The sequence below is a fragment of the Sinocyclocheilus rhinocerous genome, unplaced genomic scaffold (assembly GCF_001515625.1).
Source record: "Sinocyclocheilus rhinocerous isolate Xijiao unplaced genomic scaffold, SAMN03320098_v1.1 scaffold481, whole genome shotgun sequence".
Classification (NCBI taxonomy): domain Eukaryota; kingdom Metazoa; phylum Chordata; class Actinopteri; order Cypriniformes; family Cyprinidae; genus Sinocyclocheilus; species Sinocyclocheilus rhinocerous.
In genome coordinates, this window is record NW_015657695.1 from 480580 (window position 1) to 496333 (window position 15754).

Below are 15754 nucleotides of genomic sequence, written 5' to 3' on the forward strand. Positions count from 1 at the left end.
AGAAAATAAATGGACCTCAGGGAACTGCACTATGCATGTACTATTTATATACTGTACTATACTATATATATACATGACTGTTTAAATGTTTGGTGTCAGTAAGGTTTTTTATTTTTTTTTGGAAAGAATTTCAAATAAATGCTGTTCTTTTGAACTTTCTATTAAACAAAGAATCCTGAAAAAAATGTGTCTCAGTCTCTAAAAAATTAAGCAGTGCAGTGCAATAATAAGAAATGTTTCCAAAGCTCCAAATCAACACATTAATATCATTTCTGGAGGATCATGTAACACTGAAGACTGGAGTAATGATGCTGAAAATTCAGCTTTGACATAACAGGCATAAATTACATTTTAAAATATATTCAAATAGAAAACAGTTATTATAAACAGTACTAATATTTCACATTACTACTGTATTTTTTTATCAAATAAATGCAGCCTTGGTGAGCATAAGAGAATTCCTTCAAAAACTTGAAAAAAAAAATCTAATCAACCCTAAACTTTTGAACAGTAGTGTATAAGTTCAAGCTAAATATGAATTGATTATTTTAAAGGCTAATTTCTATTCACCAGGCACTCAGATAAGGGCTACCTGTCGTTCCGAGACCACCTGCCTGTCAGGAGGATTGTCATAGGAGACACTAACCGCACCGGTTCAGAAGCGCACTACAGTGTTGGGGCACTGTACTGCCATGGAGACCGTGAGTAATGAATGTTACAGAGATAAAATGGATGAAAAGTCTTTCTGACATGTGAGTAAAGGGAAATGTACAATCATTTGATGTATCACAAAATAAACACAAAGCAAAGCAGCTTTAAATGACCCGATAGGGGTTTATTTTGATGGTTGACTGAACATGATCCTCATTAACACACATATAATTACCAAATAACGAAAGTAATTAGCATAAAATGTTGATTTGAGTAATTCTACTGTATATTTGCACTGATTTGTTATTGGGGAAATCCTTCTCTTAGGGAGTATCTGGAGCACTATAGCTTTCACCAAGCCCACCTATCTGACGTTCCCCACCTTCAAGCCCGGCATCAGTGCTGACATCACGTTCCACTTCAGGACCTACCGAACTAACGGAGTGTTTGTGGAAAGCTCAGATGACCACCTGCGTAATTTCTTACGAATTGAACTCAATTGTGAGTGTTGTTTCCATGGCAGAGTAACTGTAATTCCCATTGTAAATCCTAAAAATATATGCTGTATATCTACTGATTCTGATGTCTCCTTCAGCAGTTTCTGCTTAAATTTTCACAGCTACAACTGAGGTGGTTTTCATCTTCATGGTGGGTGATGGGATTAGAAACGTGACCCTGCGCTCTCCTAAACCTCTCAATGATAATGAATGGCACTATGTAGAAGCTGAAATCAATGTGAAATTGGCACGTCTCAAGGTTGATTTCCTGCCTCCGGCCATTCACAAGTTTCCGGGCCAAACCTACATCACTATGGAGTTCACGCAACCCCTGCTCGTAGGTAAGAATTATAGAGCTGGAGTTTCAAGCAGAGTCATGTGATATGAAAACATTGCTTTAAGCAGTTGATACCATGTATCTTTATTCAGGGGCGGCCAATCACACCTTAAGGCCTTTTCTGGGTTGTCTGCGTGGGCTGAGGATGAACGGGGTGCCTGTGGATTTGGAGGGTAAGGTTGACGAGAGGGCTGGCATACGTAGAAACTGCACCGGAGCGTGTCTTAATGCCTCCATACCGTGTCGAAACGGAGGCCAGTGCATTGATGGCTACGCTTCATACGCCTGTGACTGCAATAACACAGCCTTCGACGGCTATTACTGTCATTTAGGTGAGTTAACACACATTTGCATATGCTCTCTCACACTTATGCTGGCACAAATTGACATGACGCAAAACAGCTGTTTCCTAATAAACATGCAAATTTGAAATGATATCTTTTCATCTTCATCTGGGGAAAGACTAATTATTACAAACGCATTTTAATTTCATGAAACCGTGATTAGGAGATTTAAAGGATTAAAACTGATTCAAGTGAAGGATAAAAAATTAGAGCAACAAGCAAACTGGTGCCTCTGAGAATCTGTTAAAGAAAGATTCACTGCCTGAAAAAGAGAGTGACAGACTTTGGCGTTTGTGTCCACTTTCCATTTTAAGCATCTAAATCCAGACTAACAGAGAGGGATTTGTCTGTTCCGTGAATTGAACTGCGTTTTTTGATAATCTGTGTGGGAATATTTAAGATCTTTGTCTTTGAGCTTAATTGTATTTTTTTTTCTCAATAAATCTTAATACACTCACCTACAGGATTCATAATGTGCTCATGATTTAAGTCATAAATATATATACAGTATCTTGCTACAGATAAATCTTAATACACTCAACTACAGGATTCATAATGTGCTCATGATTTAAGTCATAAATATATATACAGTATCTTGCTACAGATAAATCTTAATACACTCAACTACAGGATTCATAATGTGCTCATGATTTAAGTCATAAATATATATACAGTATCTTGCTACAGATAAATCTTAATACACTCAACTACAGGATTCATAATGTGCTCATGATTTAAGTCATAAATATATATACAGTATCTTGCTACAGGAATATAATTAAATCTACAATAAATTAGTAGAGCTGTCAAAGTTAAATGAGTTAAGATGCAGTTAAATAATTAAGCACCCATTTGTCAGTTAATAGAAAATTTGATTCTTTACACAACAAATTAAATATCATCAATACAAATGTTATTGTGGGGACCTTATTATACAGAATATTTTGAACAAATCAGTTGAGTTAAATGATTCAATATCTCTTAAAACAGTAGCTGCATACAATTTGCATAGTATTCATAAAACTGTAGCACAAATTACCCATTACTCAGATTACCTACTATTGTCCAGTGGACACTTATCTATCCCATGAGGCCACAGTTGATGTTTTGTAACCGGCTATGTAGCGATACAACTGATGCTGGAAGGTCATATGACAATAACAACATGTTGAATGTAGTAGATCCAAATTATTTTCATTCTACATACATTTATACTATATAGAACATACTTTCAGACACAAAGTAAGTACTTATTCAGAAGATGTACCTCCTGAGAGAGTATGTGATTTTGGATGCAGCCAGTCACTTGTTTTGTTGCCAAATAAATCAGTGTTTTTGAACAAACTGGTTGAGTAAATGATTCAACGACTCAGGACCGAGTTTGGAACAACATACTAACAAATTACTCTTACTATTTCAGTTCTGAATTCAGCCTGTCACTTGTTTTGTTTCTGAATGAATCTGCGTTTTGAATAAACTGATTAAGTGAATCATTTAAATGACTCACTCATAAAGACATTCAATTGTCTCCACCTACTGGTGTAACTATGTAACTTTCAGAAAGAGTCGCTGTAAAATATGGACCTGACAAACACAGATTAAAAAAAAAAATCCTAATATTTTTTAATTGCAATGCTACTCGAGCAGTCAGATTCAAGGACTGGATTTTTTTTTTCTTAAGATTTTAGAAATATGGTTGTGTATGTGTGTCATGAATCCTGTCCATGGACTTCCGTCCGATTGCCACCAGAGGTCACCCTTTCCGATTACATTGACTCTCACACTACACAAACTGTTACACGTCACCCTGGACTACATCACAAGCTCACCTGAAACCAATCACACACAATACTCGGCAGTCTGTAATGGTTTGAGTGTGGCTTATGTAGTGTGTGTGATTGGTTTCAGGTGAGCTTGTGATTAGTGCAATGGAGCATGGGAAATGTAGTCCAGGGTGACGTGTAACAGTTTGTGTAGTGTGAGAGTCAATGTAATCGGAAAGGGTGACCTCTGGTGGCAATCGGACGGTAGTCCATGGACAGGATTCGTAACAATGTGATTGCATATATTTAATGTTTCTCTATTTTTTTCTTTTTGAAAAGGAACTGAAAAACACAAACATATTTTATATTGATTGCTATTAAATCACTTGACAGCCATGATATTACGATTTAAATCCCACACAGGTATACAAACTTAATACTAATTTCTTGTACTAAAATATTATACAAATTGTTACAAGTCTATTCTTTTCTAAAGACGTGTTATTATGATGAACTTTCTCTATCATGTCCATTTTTTTTTCTAAAAGCTAGTTACATCAGCATGTGTGAGGATTGTCTGTGAGACATGACCTGACATAAACAACACTGTGATCTCTGCTTGTGTCACATCCTTTTAGATATTGGGGCATTCTTTGATGTGGGAGCGTGGTTGCGGTATGACATCCGCAAAGAGCCGATTTCCTTTGACGCATGGTGGGCGAACTTTTGGATAGAGCCTCACTGGCACAACTTCACCCTCGGCTACAACACGACAACTGATGACATAGAGTTCAGCTTCAGCACTCTACAGGCACCAGCGGTGCTGCTTTATATCAGCTCCTTCAGCAATGATTACATTGCTGTCCTGCTCAAGAAAGATGGTAAATACACACACACAATCACACCGAAGCATACAAAAGATTAGCTTTAGCACTGATGTCACCACCTTTGCAGGGACTCTTTCGCTGAGATATCGGCTTGGGATAATAAGCTACAAATTTAAGTTGACTGACAGAAACATGGCCGACGGCTTCCCTCATTTCGTCAACATCACCCGACACAACTACACCATATGGACACAGGTAGGATCTCAAACTAGATCAAACTAGATCTAGAGTTATTAGCATAGCAAAAGTGCACTGTTTGTGTGTGTATTTGCACCTGGATCTAGGTGGATTACATGGATCCATGGATTGAAAAGTTAATACCAGGAGAGATTCCCAGATTTGATTCACCAAAGTCTATATTCTTGGGTAGAGTCATGGGTAAGACGAGCATATTTATCTTAACTTGTTGCCTGTGGATGGAAAGTTGCATTTAATATCTGATTTCTTTTCTTCTTCATAGAGGTGGGAGGTGTCGACTACGAAATTCAGAGGCACAACAGTCCAGGTTTTATGGGCTGTATATCAGGGGTCCGATATAATATTTTTGCCCCGCTGAAGGCTTACTTCCGACCCAATGTAACCAATCCACCGGTGACGACTCAAGGCTATGTGGTGGAGTCTAACTGTGGGGCGTTTCCCCCTGTTTTAGGATATGTCCCTTGGGAGGATGACCCCTGGTTCACTGGCCTGTGTAAGACTACATATCCTGACATTCGCATGATTGCCTTCTAACATACACTACGGTTCAAATGTTTTTTTGTTTTTTTTTTTGGAAAGAAATTAATACTTTTATTCTGAAAGGATACATCAAATTGATAAAAAGTGACAGTAAAAACATTTATAATGTTGCAAAAGATTTCTATTTCAAATAAATGCTGTTCTTTTTAACATTCTACTCATCAAAGAATCCTGAAAAAATGTATTAAAAGGTTCCACAAAAATATTAAGCAGCACAACTGTTTTCAATTATGATATTAACACCTTTTTTTGAGGAGCAAGCAAGCATGATTTTGTAGAATCATGTGACACTGAAGAATGGAAGAGTAATGGCTGCTGATGCATATTTTTTTTTTTTTTACTGTAAATTTTGTGATCAGATAAATGCAGCCTGGTCAGCGTAAAATAATTATTTCACAAACATTTAAAATCTGACCTCAAAACATTTGAATGGTAGTGAAAGTAAATAAGTGCAGGGTGAAGTAAAGTAAATCGGACTATATCACAAAGATATGGTCCAATGTATTTACTTTTATTACTTTTGAGCAAGTTATTAGTGTATGTACTGTAAAAGGATTTGTTTTAAACAAATGTATTTATTTTACTCTTATAGTATATGATTATTGTACTTTACACTGTGATTAAAAGTTGTTTTTAACCCTCAATGTTTTTTTTTTCTTTTTAGTCTTTTATTACATTCATGATGATGTTACCCCACCTTGGATGACACGTAAGTTTACAGTCACACTCATTTTATTATCTTGTTTTAAAGCATATATAGCACAATTTTTAAATTCCTGTCAGATTTCCACCATCCTCCTAATAAAAGTGACAAAAATCCCCCCAAAACAATTTTTAAAATGTATTTATACTAATGTATTCTGTTCTTCTTGCTTTTCCTTGTCTTTTATTCCTATTCAGCATTTCAGCCAGACCTGCAAATCATGCTGATCTTCTCTGTTTGTGATGCTGCTAAAACCTGTTTTTAAAATCCTCTTAATTTGCCGAACACAGGATTAGGGAACATTCATGGGAATATAAACTTCTGCATAAAGACGATCTTCTGCACGTTGACAGAAACTTGGTATAATCAGTGATAAAACGTCATATAAGGATAATATACTGTATGTGGAATAAATCAAGGTGTAATAAGCGTCAGATCTTTACAAATGACCATATTTCAAAATATGTCACTGTTACATTAATCTGTTAAATTATTTTTTATTATTATTTTTTCTTCTATTATAATACTAATGAGATCATTTAAAAATTAAAGACTCATCAAAACAATACAAGACCCTTTTTCAAACTGAACACTTACATTTTCCTAAAGAGATTTTGGATGACACGTAAGTTTACAGTCACACTCATTTTATTATCTTGTTTTAAAGCATATATAGCACAATTTTTAAATTCCTGTCAGATTTCCACCATCCTCCTAATAAAAGTGACAAAAATCCCCCCAAAACAATTTTTAAAATGTATTTATACTAATGTATTCTGTTCTTCTTGCTTTTCCTTGTCTTTTATTCCTATTCAGCATTTCAGCCAGACCTGCAAATCATGCTGATCTTCTCTGTTTGTGATGCTGCTAAAACCTGTTTTTAAAATCCTCTTAATTTGCCGAACACAGGATTAGGGAACATTCATGGGAATATAAACTTCTGCATAAAGACGATCTTCTGCACGTTGACAGAAACTTGGTATAATCAGTGATAAAACGTCATATAAGGATAATATACTGTATGTGGAATAAATCAAGGTGTAATAAGCGTCAGATCTTTACAAATGACCATATTTCAAAATATGTCACTGTTACATTAATCTGTTAAATTATTTTTTATTATTATTTTTTCTTCTATTATAATACTAATGAGATCATTTAAAAATTAAAGACTCATCAAAACAATACAAGACCCTTTTTCAAACTGAACACTTACATTTTCCTAAAGAGATTTCTCAGAATCCTTGCTCGTCATTTGCAATTATCCATCATTGCTTCTCTCAAATCCTCTTTTTTTTCTAACTGTCTGATTGTCATCTCTTTTCCAGGATAAACAAGACTTGTTTCTCCTACACACACACACACACACTTAATCCTCCTTACCAACAATTCTCCCAAAAATGAACATTCTGTCATCATTTGCTGACTCTCATGTTGTTCCAAACCTGTATACTGTTATTTTGTGGAACACAAATAATCTTTATGCTGCTCTTTTCCATAATAACAATAGTGACCACCTCAAAGTGAACTTTGGTAATCATAAAAATAATCCATATCAGTTTGGTTGCATGAAAATTCTCTATTTGTGTTTCACAGAAAAATATGACAGTATACAGGTTTGGAACACCACGAGAGTAAGTAAATTATGCCGAAAATGTAAATTTTTGGGTGAACTATCCCTTTAAAGCTTATGAGTACATTTGAGCTGACAGTCAGCAGTCTCTTCTGTCAATTCTGCAACATGATACAAATTATGTTTAAGCCATCATTTGCAGACGGCTCAACTAGAGCACCGTAAGAGTATTAAGCTTAATGCTAACAACTGCTCTCTCTCTCTCTCTCTTTGTGTCATTTTCTCCACAGTAATCGTGACAGTGTCTCTGATGCTGCTCTTCCTGATCCTGTACGGCCTCTACATTTACCTGTACAGGTATAAAGGCAGTTACCACACTAATGAACCGAAGCAGCTGGAGTCTCCCAGCTCTGCTCGGCCCCTCACCGATACTCTGCGCAAGGATAGAAAGAACCTGCCGGAAATACAGGAGGAAAGTCCCAATGAATAACACAGACTGAGTGATGTCTGGAGGAAAAGAGAGGAGTGCTGGTGATAATGAGGGAGGTAAATGGTGAAGACTGAGGAATTAGTTGCAAATGTGATTTTTTTTTATGTATCTTTTGCCTTTATGGTAATGTAACTATATTTATTTTTCTGTCCCATTATTTGTACAGTGTAATCTGATATTTGGTGCTTTTGGCAGGGTTCAAAATAAGCAGGCTAGAGACAATTTACCATCTGATCAATGAGCACTAGCAGTGCAGGCCGACTGAAGTGCCTCAGCAACATTACAAGAAACTTTGAAAGATCGATCCAGGGTTCCCACGTTCATAGAGATATCAGGAAATATCAGGGTATTTAAGAACTGTGATTTCCAGGCCTAGAAAACAGTATTGGAAATGATTACAATCATGGAAAAGTCTTGGAAATGCGTGTTGTAAATATATATTTATATAGTCATGACCATCACAATGATATTTTATTGGTTAGAAATTAAGATTTTTGTGTGGAAATTGTTTTTACAAAATCATTATTATTTTTAAATATCATAAACAACTGGAAAAGTTGTGAAAATGAATAAAATCTTAATTCACGTTAATTTCTGTAGTCTGTAATATAAATCGTTGTAGTTATGCCCATCTCAAAAATATTTTATTGGTTACAAGTTCACTTTTTGTGAATGCAATCTCAATAAAAACATTTTCAAAATCTCTTTTTTTAATCACAATTGGCTGGGAAACCAGAAAAATTAAAATGGATAAAAACATCTTGAAAAGACGAAATTCCTGTAGTCAGAATAAATCTTTTTAGTTATGCCCATAAAATAAACAGTATACTGTAATACAAATCTGTATTATTTAAAAAAAAAAAAATCATAAATTACTGGAAAAATTGAAAATGAATTGGTGTAAGGGTGTGGGAACCCTGTATATACTAAGTGAAAGTTTTGGCTCATTATTGTGTGTACTGGCAGAAGTAGTGTGTTCGATAGCCATGTTGTTGTGTTCATGAGCGAATCCACACAAAATGCACAACAACAACCTTCAGAGTACAGTGCTTGGAAAATGTGATCTGTTTTAACATCACTGAAACTTCATTAACGTATGGAGGATTTAGCTCAGACATAGCTAATGGTATATAAGTATTTATATGTGACCCTGGAGCACAAAACCAGTCTTAAGTCGCTGGGGTATATTTGTAGCAATAGCCAACAATACATTGTTTGGGTCAAAATTATAGATTTTTCTGTTATGTCAAAAATTATTAGGATATTAAGTAAAGATCATGTTCCATGAAGATATTTTGTAAATTTCCTACCGTAAATATATTAAAACTTAATTTTTGATTAGTAATATGCATTGCTAAGAACTTCATTTGGACAACTTTAAAGGCGATTTTCTCAATATTTTGATTTTTTTTTATCACTCTCAGATTCCTGATATTCAAATAGTTGTATCTCGGCCAAACAATGTCCTGTCCTAACAAACCATATGTCAATGGAAAGCTTATTTATTCAGCTTTCACATGATGTATAAATCTCAATTTCGAGATTTATTGACCCTTATGACTGGTTTTGTGGTCCAGGGTCACATATGTGTGTTTTACTACTGTCTAAAATTGGTTGCAGCGCGTATAAGAGATGAAGAGTCAATGGCATCGAATGGCTTCAGCTTCTTTAGAGCACAATGACATTAATGCGCTGAACAATAATGTCTCTGGGGAAATATTATTTCTGTGGCATATCAAAAACTGCAGAAAGGTGTTTTTGTGATAGTAGCCATATTACATCTTGCTTGTGAACAGCATTATGTGGTATAAGATTCATAAAGATTAGGAGATTTTTTGTAAAAACCACACCGTAGGCCTCATGAAACAAGCAGAAGGAATTTTAGCTCCATGAAAGATTTACATAGAAATGTTTCTTGACTAAAGCCCAGTTGTGTTGTACTGTATGTCTCAGGGTTGGTAACGGCATGGCATAGAGAGCTACATGTTCTTCTCACTGCTGCTCCAGCAACACACACCAGCCTTTTCAAGCCGTTCTCTAGACTTTTTGACTCTGAAATAAAGTTTCAGTTTATACAAACCTAACAGTACATGAATGAGGGCAGGTAAAAAACTGTGTTGTGTTTGAGAGTGTGTCTGATTATAATGATGCCACAGATCAGTGTTTGTAGTTGAAGCTCGTCTTTTCAAGAGAGTTCTTCCTGTGGGCCAAAGCATACTTCATACTTCTGTTCAGTCTACATCGTATTCATGTCACGTGATTGATGATGAAGCGTTTTAGACCAGTGATTCCCAACAAGGATGTCAAATATAGATATAAACTTATTGGAATATCTTTTTTCAGTTAATTTTTAAGGAGAAAAAAAATTTGTAATGTGTGCAAGTTTTATATTTTTGTGGTGTTTTTCGTCCATAATTCAGGTTTTTCTTTTAAAATGACATCATTAATTAATTTATAAGTGATGATGGGGTAATTTTGCTTTATTGATGGGTCTATTGGCTACATAAGAAAAAAACTGTTTGGGAAACACTGTTTTAGACAGTCTGCACTTTTTATAGTGTGGAGCTTCTGCGGGCTGAATGTGTTCACTTGTAATTGTGGAGCCTATAATCTACATATTGATCAGAAAAAGGATCAACAATAACAGAAATACTAAAATTGCATCTTTAGAATATTAGAGGAACAGCAAACTTAATGTGTTATGGTGGTTTGTTACAGGTAGATTTAGGACAGAAATAATCATAAAGCAGCTGATATTTTTACATGAGGTCACATATGAAAGCTTTCTTGGCATGAAACACTGAGCAGTTCAGCACAAGTCTGATTATCGAGGTCAAGAGGCTTTCACACATCACAGACGGTCTGTGGATGAAAGACTCCCATGTATAAAGTCATGGTTTTTATACATTCATTCATGTGTTTGCTGTAGGACACCATTATTGCTGCTGCTGCTGCTGCTGCTTCTTAGCTGTTTTGATGGCGGTCTTACCAAGAGCTTAGAGCACTTCCATCATCTTTCCAGATGTAAAATGAGCTATTAAAACAAAAGAGCAAATAAGGTAGAACACATCTTTAGAAGCTATGCATTTTGCATGACTACTGCACTTTTCATCGAAATGCAATACGAAAAAGAAGAATCCGCTGCTTCCAGTGCCAGGCACATGTTCTTTAGTCTGTTTCTTTAACAGAGCCATAAGAGCTTTTATCAAAGAGATCACATAATATTCACCCACAGATTATGCTGTTTATGTATATGTATAAATAAAGTGTACTTCTCTTTTTATCATTCGAATTTGTACAAAAAAGGAAGGCATGTGAGAGTATTTTGAATAGGTGAGTACTGAATGACTAAGTCCAGCTTTAACCTCATGACCTCTGCCAGGTTTTGTTTTTATTCTTTTGTTTTATGTATCCCTCATTCTTTTACTTCTTCCCTTCTATCGTCCTCTAAACCAGTGGAATGTGGACTTTCAATTGATTTTTACTTTGAAGAGTGTCTTGAATGAAGAATGAAATGCTACTGTAAAGAAATATTAAATTTAACAGGGACAAACACCTCTCAAGAGTCTCTTCCTACTTGACATTTTCTTTAAAAACTATACAGTCAGTTTAAATGATTGAACACCAACACCAACGTTTGGTAATGCTCAGACAAAAGTAAATATAACCCACAGTCTGTTCCAAATGAATGTTAATGTGAAATGAGAAGCGAGCGGACAGTGTAAATGACAGTGATTGAGGGCTGGTATTCAGCACTATCTCGTGTTATGTATGTTTGTATAAATGAGGTATTGTGTGTCGTCTGTGTTAATACTGCAGCTAATAGGAGAGTTACCTCATTGACATACATTTGACTGAATGTTTGAAGAAAACAACATCACTTATCGGCACATGGAGGTCCATTTGTTTCATTTGAAGAAATGTATTACTTAATACGCGACCTTCACCTCTGTTTTGTAGGGAATTGTCTTTTTTTCATTTTACATTTAATGCATTTTTTCATGTACATACTGTATAAACGCACTAATTCACTGTGAAGTATTTTCTTCATCTTTTCCAAATGCACTACATATTTAATTCAAGTCCTATTTGAACAAATCTGAAATCTTGTAGGCCATTTATCTTGTGGATAAACTTTAAGAATTCCACTCTGACTGTCATGTCAGTGACAATAGTAGCTGTATGTATCTTTTGTGCAAACAGCCAACTTTCTTAACAGTGGCTATTTCATGAACCTAACCCACTGTTTCTCAGGCAATTTATCCATAGTGCAAATAACATTGATTTTGTATTTCTTTTCATTTTTTTAAACACTTTTTTTAAGTAGCATCTATCACTATTTGCACTGTAAACAAGATGCTATTTGTTACTATTTGTACTCGGTGCAAACATACCATTTAGGTAAAATACCCTTTAAAGGTATGGGGTCAATAAGATTTTTTTCAAGGCTGCATTAATTTTATCAAAAGTGACAGTTAAGTAAATATATATATATATATACACACACACAGTAGGTAATAACATGTTATGTGCTAATATGTATCTTTAAGGTACTAATATCCATTATTTAGTGGTAAATACGGTACAAAGATGTACCTTTTAGCTTTTGCCATGACAGCTTTGTACCTTTTTTCTGAGAGTATAATATTTCACTGTATTTACTGATGTTTTGGTCAAATTAATGCAGCCTTGGTGAGCATGAGACTTAATTTCAAAACATAAAAAAATTGTACACCCCAAACCTTTGAACGGTACAGTAAACTGCATCTGCTGAGGGTAAATGAATACTGCGTACATTCTTTGTTATCATTGTGATCTCAATGATCTTTTATTACCACTGTGCTCTTGAGGTTGATTCAGGGGAACTGTAGGTCCTGTGAATGCAAAGCATTTGCCAAAATAATTCCCATGAAAATCTCAAAAGTTAAAGTTGAACTAGTTTCATGGAATCGGACAAAATAATGGTATCCTCTTACAAGCAGGTAATTTCAGGTTTGTGGTCAGGTGTGACAAGGTGTTCATTTTGAGTTTTCCTAATTCTTTAGTTCTGGTTTTGTTTGTTTCAGCCTCATTGTAAATGACCATGACTGTGTAGAATCAACACAAATCCCTAATGACGCTTTAATAAAAGAAGCCTGAAGGAAAGACAAACTCTGAGGACTCTTTCTATAATGGATTCCAGATATGTGCATATCTTGTTTTTGTCATATGACAAAATTCATGTCTGATAGAGTTAAAGTGTATCCAACAGATATACCTGCTTTTAAATGCATCTGGAAATCCAATTACACTTGCCTTTTTCAGAAAGCTCAGTGTTTTGGGATAAAAAAATATTTCAGATAAAAATGTAACTACAGTATTTTACAAGACACTAGGAATTTTTTTTTTTTCAGCTTTTCAAAATTATTGCCCATATTTGTATTTAGTGGGCATATGAAATGCAGTTACGATTCTAGGGCATGTTAAACAAATATGATCATTTGGTTTAGTTCTTTATTTTACATAAAATGTAACATATGACAGTGAAACCCAAACCCTAACCCTTGTTAGGCCTATTTTGTACACTCTTTTGTTCACTCTTTAAAAAGTCTACTAAACAATGTAATTTAAGTCACTCTTTAGCTCACAGTTCACATTCAGTCTGCCGGTTTATATGGTTACTTGTTTTGTTTATTTCTACAGAACATTAACAATATTTGACCTCATACAGTTTACGCAGAGATGAAGATTAACTGCCTTAGTGCTATGTTAGCTAGAATGCTAATCTCTGACAACATGAGCCAGCTTTGTGCAATACAGCAAGCAGCTTACAGCTGAGATAGATAGATAGATAGATGTGCACATTACAGTAACAGGTTAACATCAAATGACACCAGGTTGCAGACGAGTTTACTGAAGTTTGTTCTAAAGAGAGAAGATACTGACCTGACTGACTATAAGTGCAAATGTAACTATGAAATATTGCTTGATGTTTTGCACAACAGAATATTTTGACCAGAAACAACGACGGCTAAGTGTGATGCATTCAGTTTGCAGTTACAGTATATATATTGAGCATATAGAGCAGGGTTCCTCAAATCTTGCCCTGGAGGGCCAATGCACTGCAGAGTTTAGCTCCAACCCTAATCAAACTCACCTACCTGTGATTTTCTAATGATCCTGAAGATATTGATTAGCATGCTCAGGTGTGTTTGATTAGGGTTAGAGCTAAACTCTGCAGGAAAGTGGATCCCGTGGGCCAGATTTGAGGATCCCTGATATAGAGGTTATAGCTATTTCAAAAGCTGTTTACAGAGCCTAATGAATGGAGAGATAGGATAAAAAAATAAAAAAAAACTTCATGACAGTTGTCTGAACTTTCATTTTTCCTTCCATGACAGAGAAAATGGTGCCGTCTATCAATATCCTGTGTTATTGGCCATATAGTGCAAATGTGGAGGAGTGGATTTGTAAATCTGAGGACACCTTTTGGTTTCTTTAGGTCATCACAAACATTATCTCAAAGAAGTAAACAAAAACGCTTGTTCAGACAAGTCAATTAAACCACAGGTTAAGGTAGTGACATCACCATCTGACTGCATCATCAAATCAATCTGTGATGTCAGTGAAGTGCAAAGCATTGTGGGTAGGCAAAAATGTTACCAGGTAAATGAGGACACACTCAAGAAAAGTGTGTCTACTCAATGTCGATTTCCCTCTCAATACCCACATACTTCAATGCATCCGCTTGACTGTATCTAAGAAGCAGGAAAAATAAAATGACACCACAAAATGAAATGAAACTGCATATATGAGTGTCTATTTGTGATGTAACGGTATTGCTGAAACAAACAAAACATACCTGTAGTCAAAAAAGAGCTCTTCTCCTCGCTGTATAGCTCGCTTAGCAAAGATTCCAATGCGGTGATCACCATTAACCATGACGACTGTAATAATAACCAACACCACACCAACGTGCTTAATAGCTTCAACACAAAGTTCTTTGATATTTATGTGATGAAATAAAGTACCTTTTGCGTAACAATTGGGGTTGACGGAGTGGTTGGCGAATCGTATTTTATTCCCTTTTCGAGTAGCATCCACTACAAAGTCTGGAATGATATAAAAACACTATTTTAAAAATACCAAATTGACATCTAAAAGACAACTAGAATAGAACAAAACAGAACAGAATAGAATAGAATAGAATAGAATAGAATGAGTGAAGCCGATACCATTGTTCAAGTTGAACAGAAAACTGGACATGTACTTGTCATAAATTCTACCCCTCCTGTCTGCTTCATCCTGGGAAATAAGCTACACACACACACACACACACACAATGCATTTATCAGATCACTAAGAACACAACTTTCATAAAAATCACAACAGCTAGTGCTCATCATCAGGGGTGTGTGTGATTTCCACACACCTCTCCACAGTACTCAGAGATTAACTCATTCTTCTGGACTGGCTCTTTGATAAATGTACCCCACCCTGCAACATCAGATGGCGCCAGGAGCAGGTGCTGGCAAACAGGTTAAACAACATTTATATCACTAAAGCATCTTGTGTATCAATTATTTCCCTTTTGAATATCAGCATGTTGGCAAAAGATATTGGATAAATACTAGATAGATAGACAGATAGAACGACATAATGGTAGAACGATGGAACGATAAAATGACTGACAGACAGACAGACAGACAGATAGATAGACAGACAGACAGACAGATAGACAGATGGATAGATAGATAGATAGATAGATAGATAGATAGATAGATAGACAGAC

The 15754-nt window shown here is 35.4% G+C and overlaps 2 protein-coding genes and 1 long non-coding RNA gene across 6 annotated transcripts in view; 1 reads left to right on the forward strand and 2 right to left on the reverse strand.

The window, feature by feature from the left end:
• Window positions 1-8448, forward strand: part of LOC107721486 (contactin-associated protein 1-like) — a 28916-nt gene extending 20468 nt beyond the window's left edge. Inside the window, exons 15-24 of one of the 2 annotated variants that reach the window (XM_016529510.1) lie at window positions 574-701; window positions 979-1152; window positions 1271-1489; window positions 1578-1817; window positions 4231-4473; window positions 4547-4674; window positions 4764-4857; window positions 4940-5170; window positions 5882-5926; window positions 7784-8448. In XM_016529510.1, the coding sequence (XP_016384996.1) occupies window positions 574-701; window positions 979-1152; window positions 1271-1489; window positions 1578-1817; window positions 4231-4473; window positions 4547-4674; window positions 4764-4857; window positions 4940-5170; window positions 5882-5926; window positions 7784-7983 (1702 nt within the window). In that variant the 3' untranslated portion in view covers window positions 7984-8448. Of the gene's footprint in view, window positions 1-573; window positions 702-978; window positions 1153-1270; window positions 1490-1577; window positions 1818-4230; window positions 4474-4546; window positions 4675-4763; window positions 4858-4939; window positions 5171-5881; window positions 6297-7783 lie in introns of those variants that run through there. The other variant, XM_016529509.1, reaches the window with a different exon arrangement.
• LOC107721489 (uncharacterized) lies at window positions 143-14075 on the reverse strand. The gene is made up of 3 exons (XR_001637714.1): window positions 13669-14075; window positions 4189-4198; window positions 143-154 (listed from the first exon to the last, which is right to left on the reverse strand). It is a non-coding gene; the product is annotated as an uncharacterized LOC107721489 (long non-coding RNA).
• Window positions 14076-14178: 103 nt separating this feature from the next.
• The window catches only part of LOC107721487 (histone-lysine N-methyltransferase EZH1-like), a 20562-nt gene continuing 18986 nt past the window's right edge, over window positions 14179-15754 (reverse strand). The window contains exons 16-20 of one of the 3 annotated variants that reach the window (XM_016529511.1): window positions 15395-15490; window positions 15198-15279; window positions 14994-15074; window positions 14825-14909; window positions 14179-14720 (exon numbers count right to left, since the gene is read on the reverse strand). In XM_016529511.1, coding sequence (XP_016384997.1) covers window positions 14660-14720; window positions 14825-14909; window positions 14994-15074; window positions 15198-15279; window positions 15395-15490 — 405 coding nt within the window. In that variant the 3' untranslated portion in view covers window positions 14179-14659. Of the gene's footprint in view, window positions 14721-14824; window positions 14910-14993; window positions 15075-15197; window positions 15280-15394; window positions 15491-15754 lie in introns of those variants that run through there. The other 2 variants (XM_016529512.1, XM_016529513.1) reach the window with 2 other exon arrangements.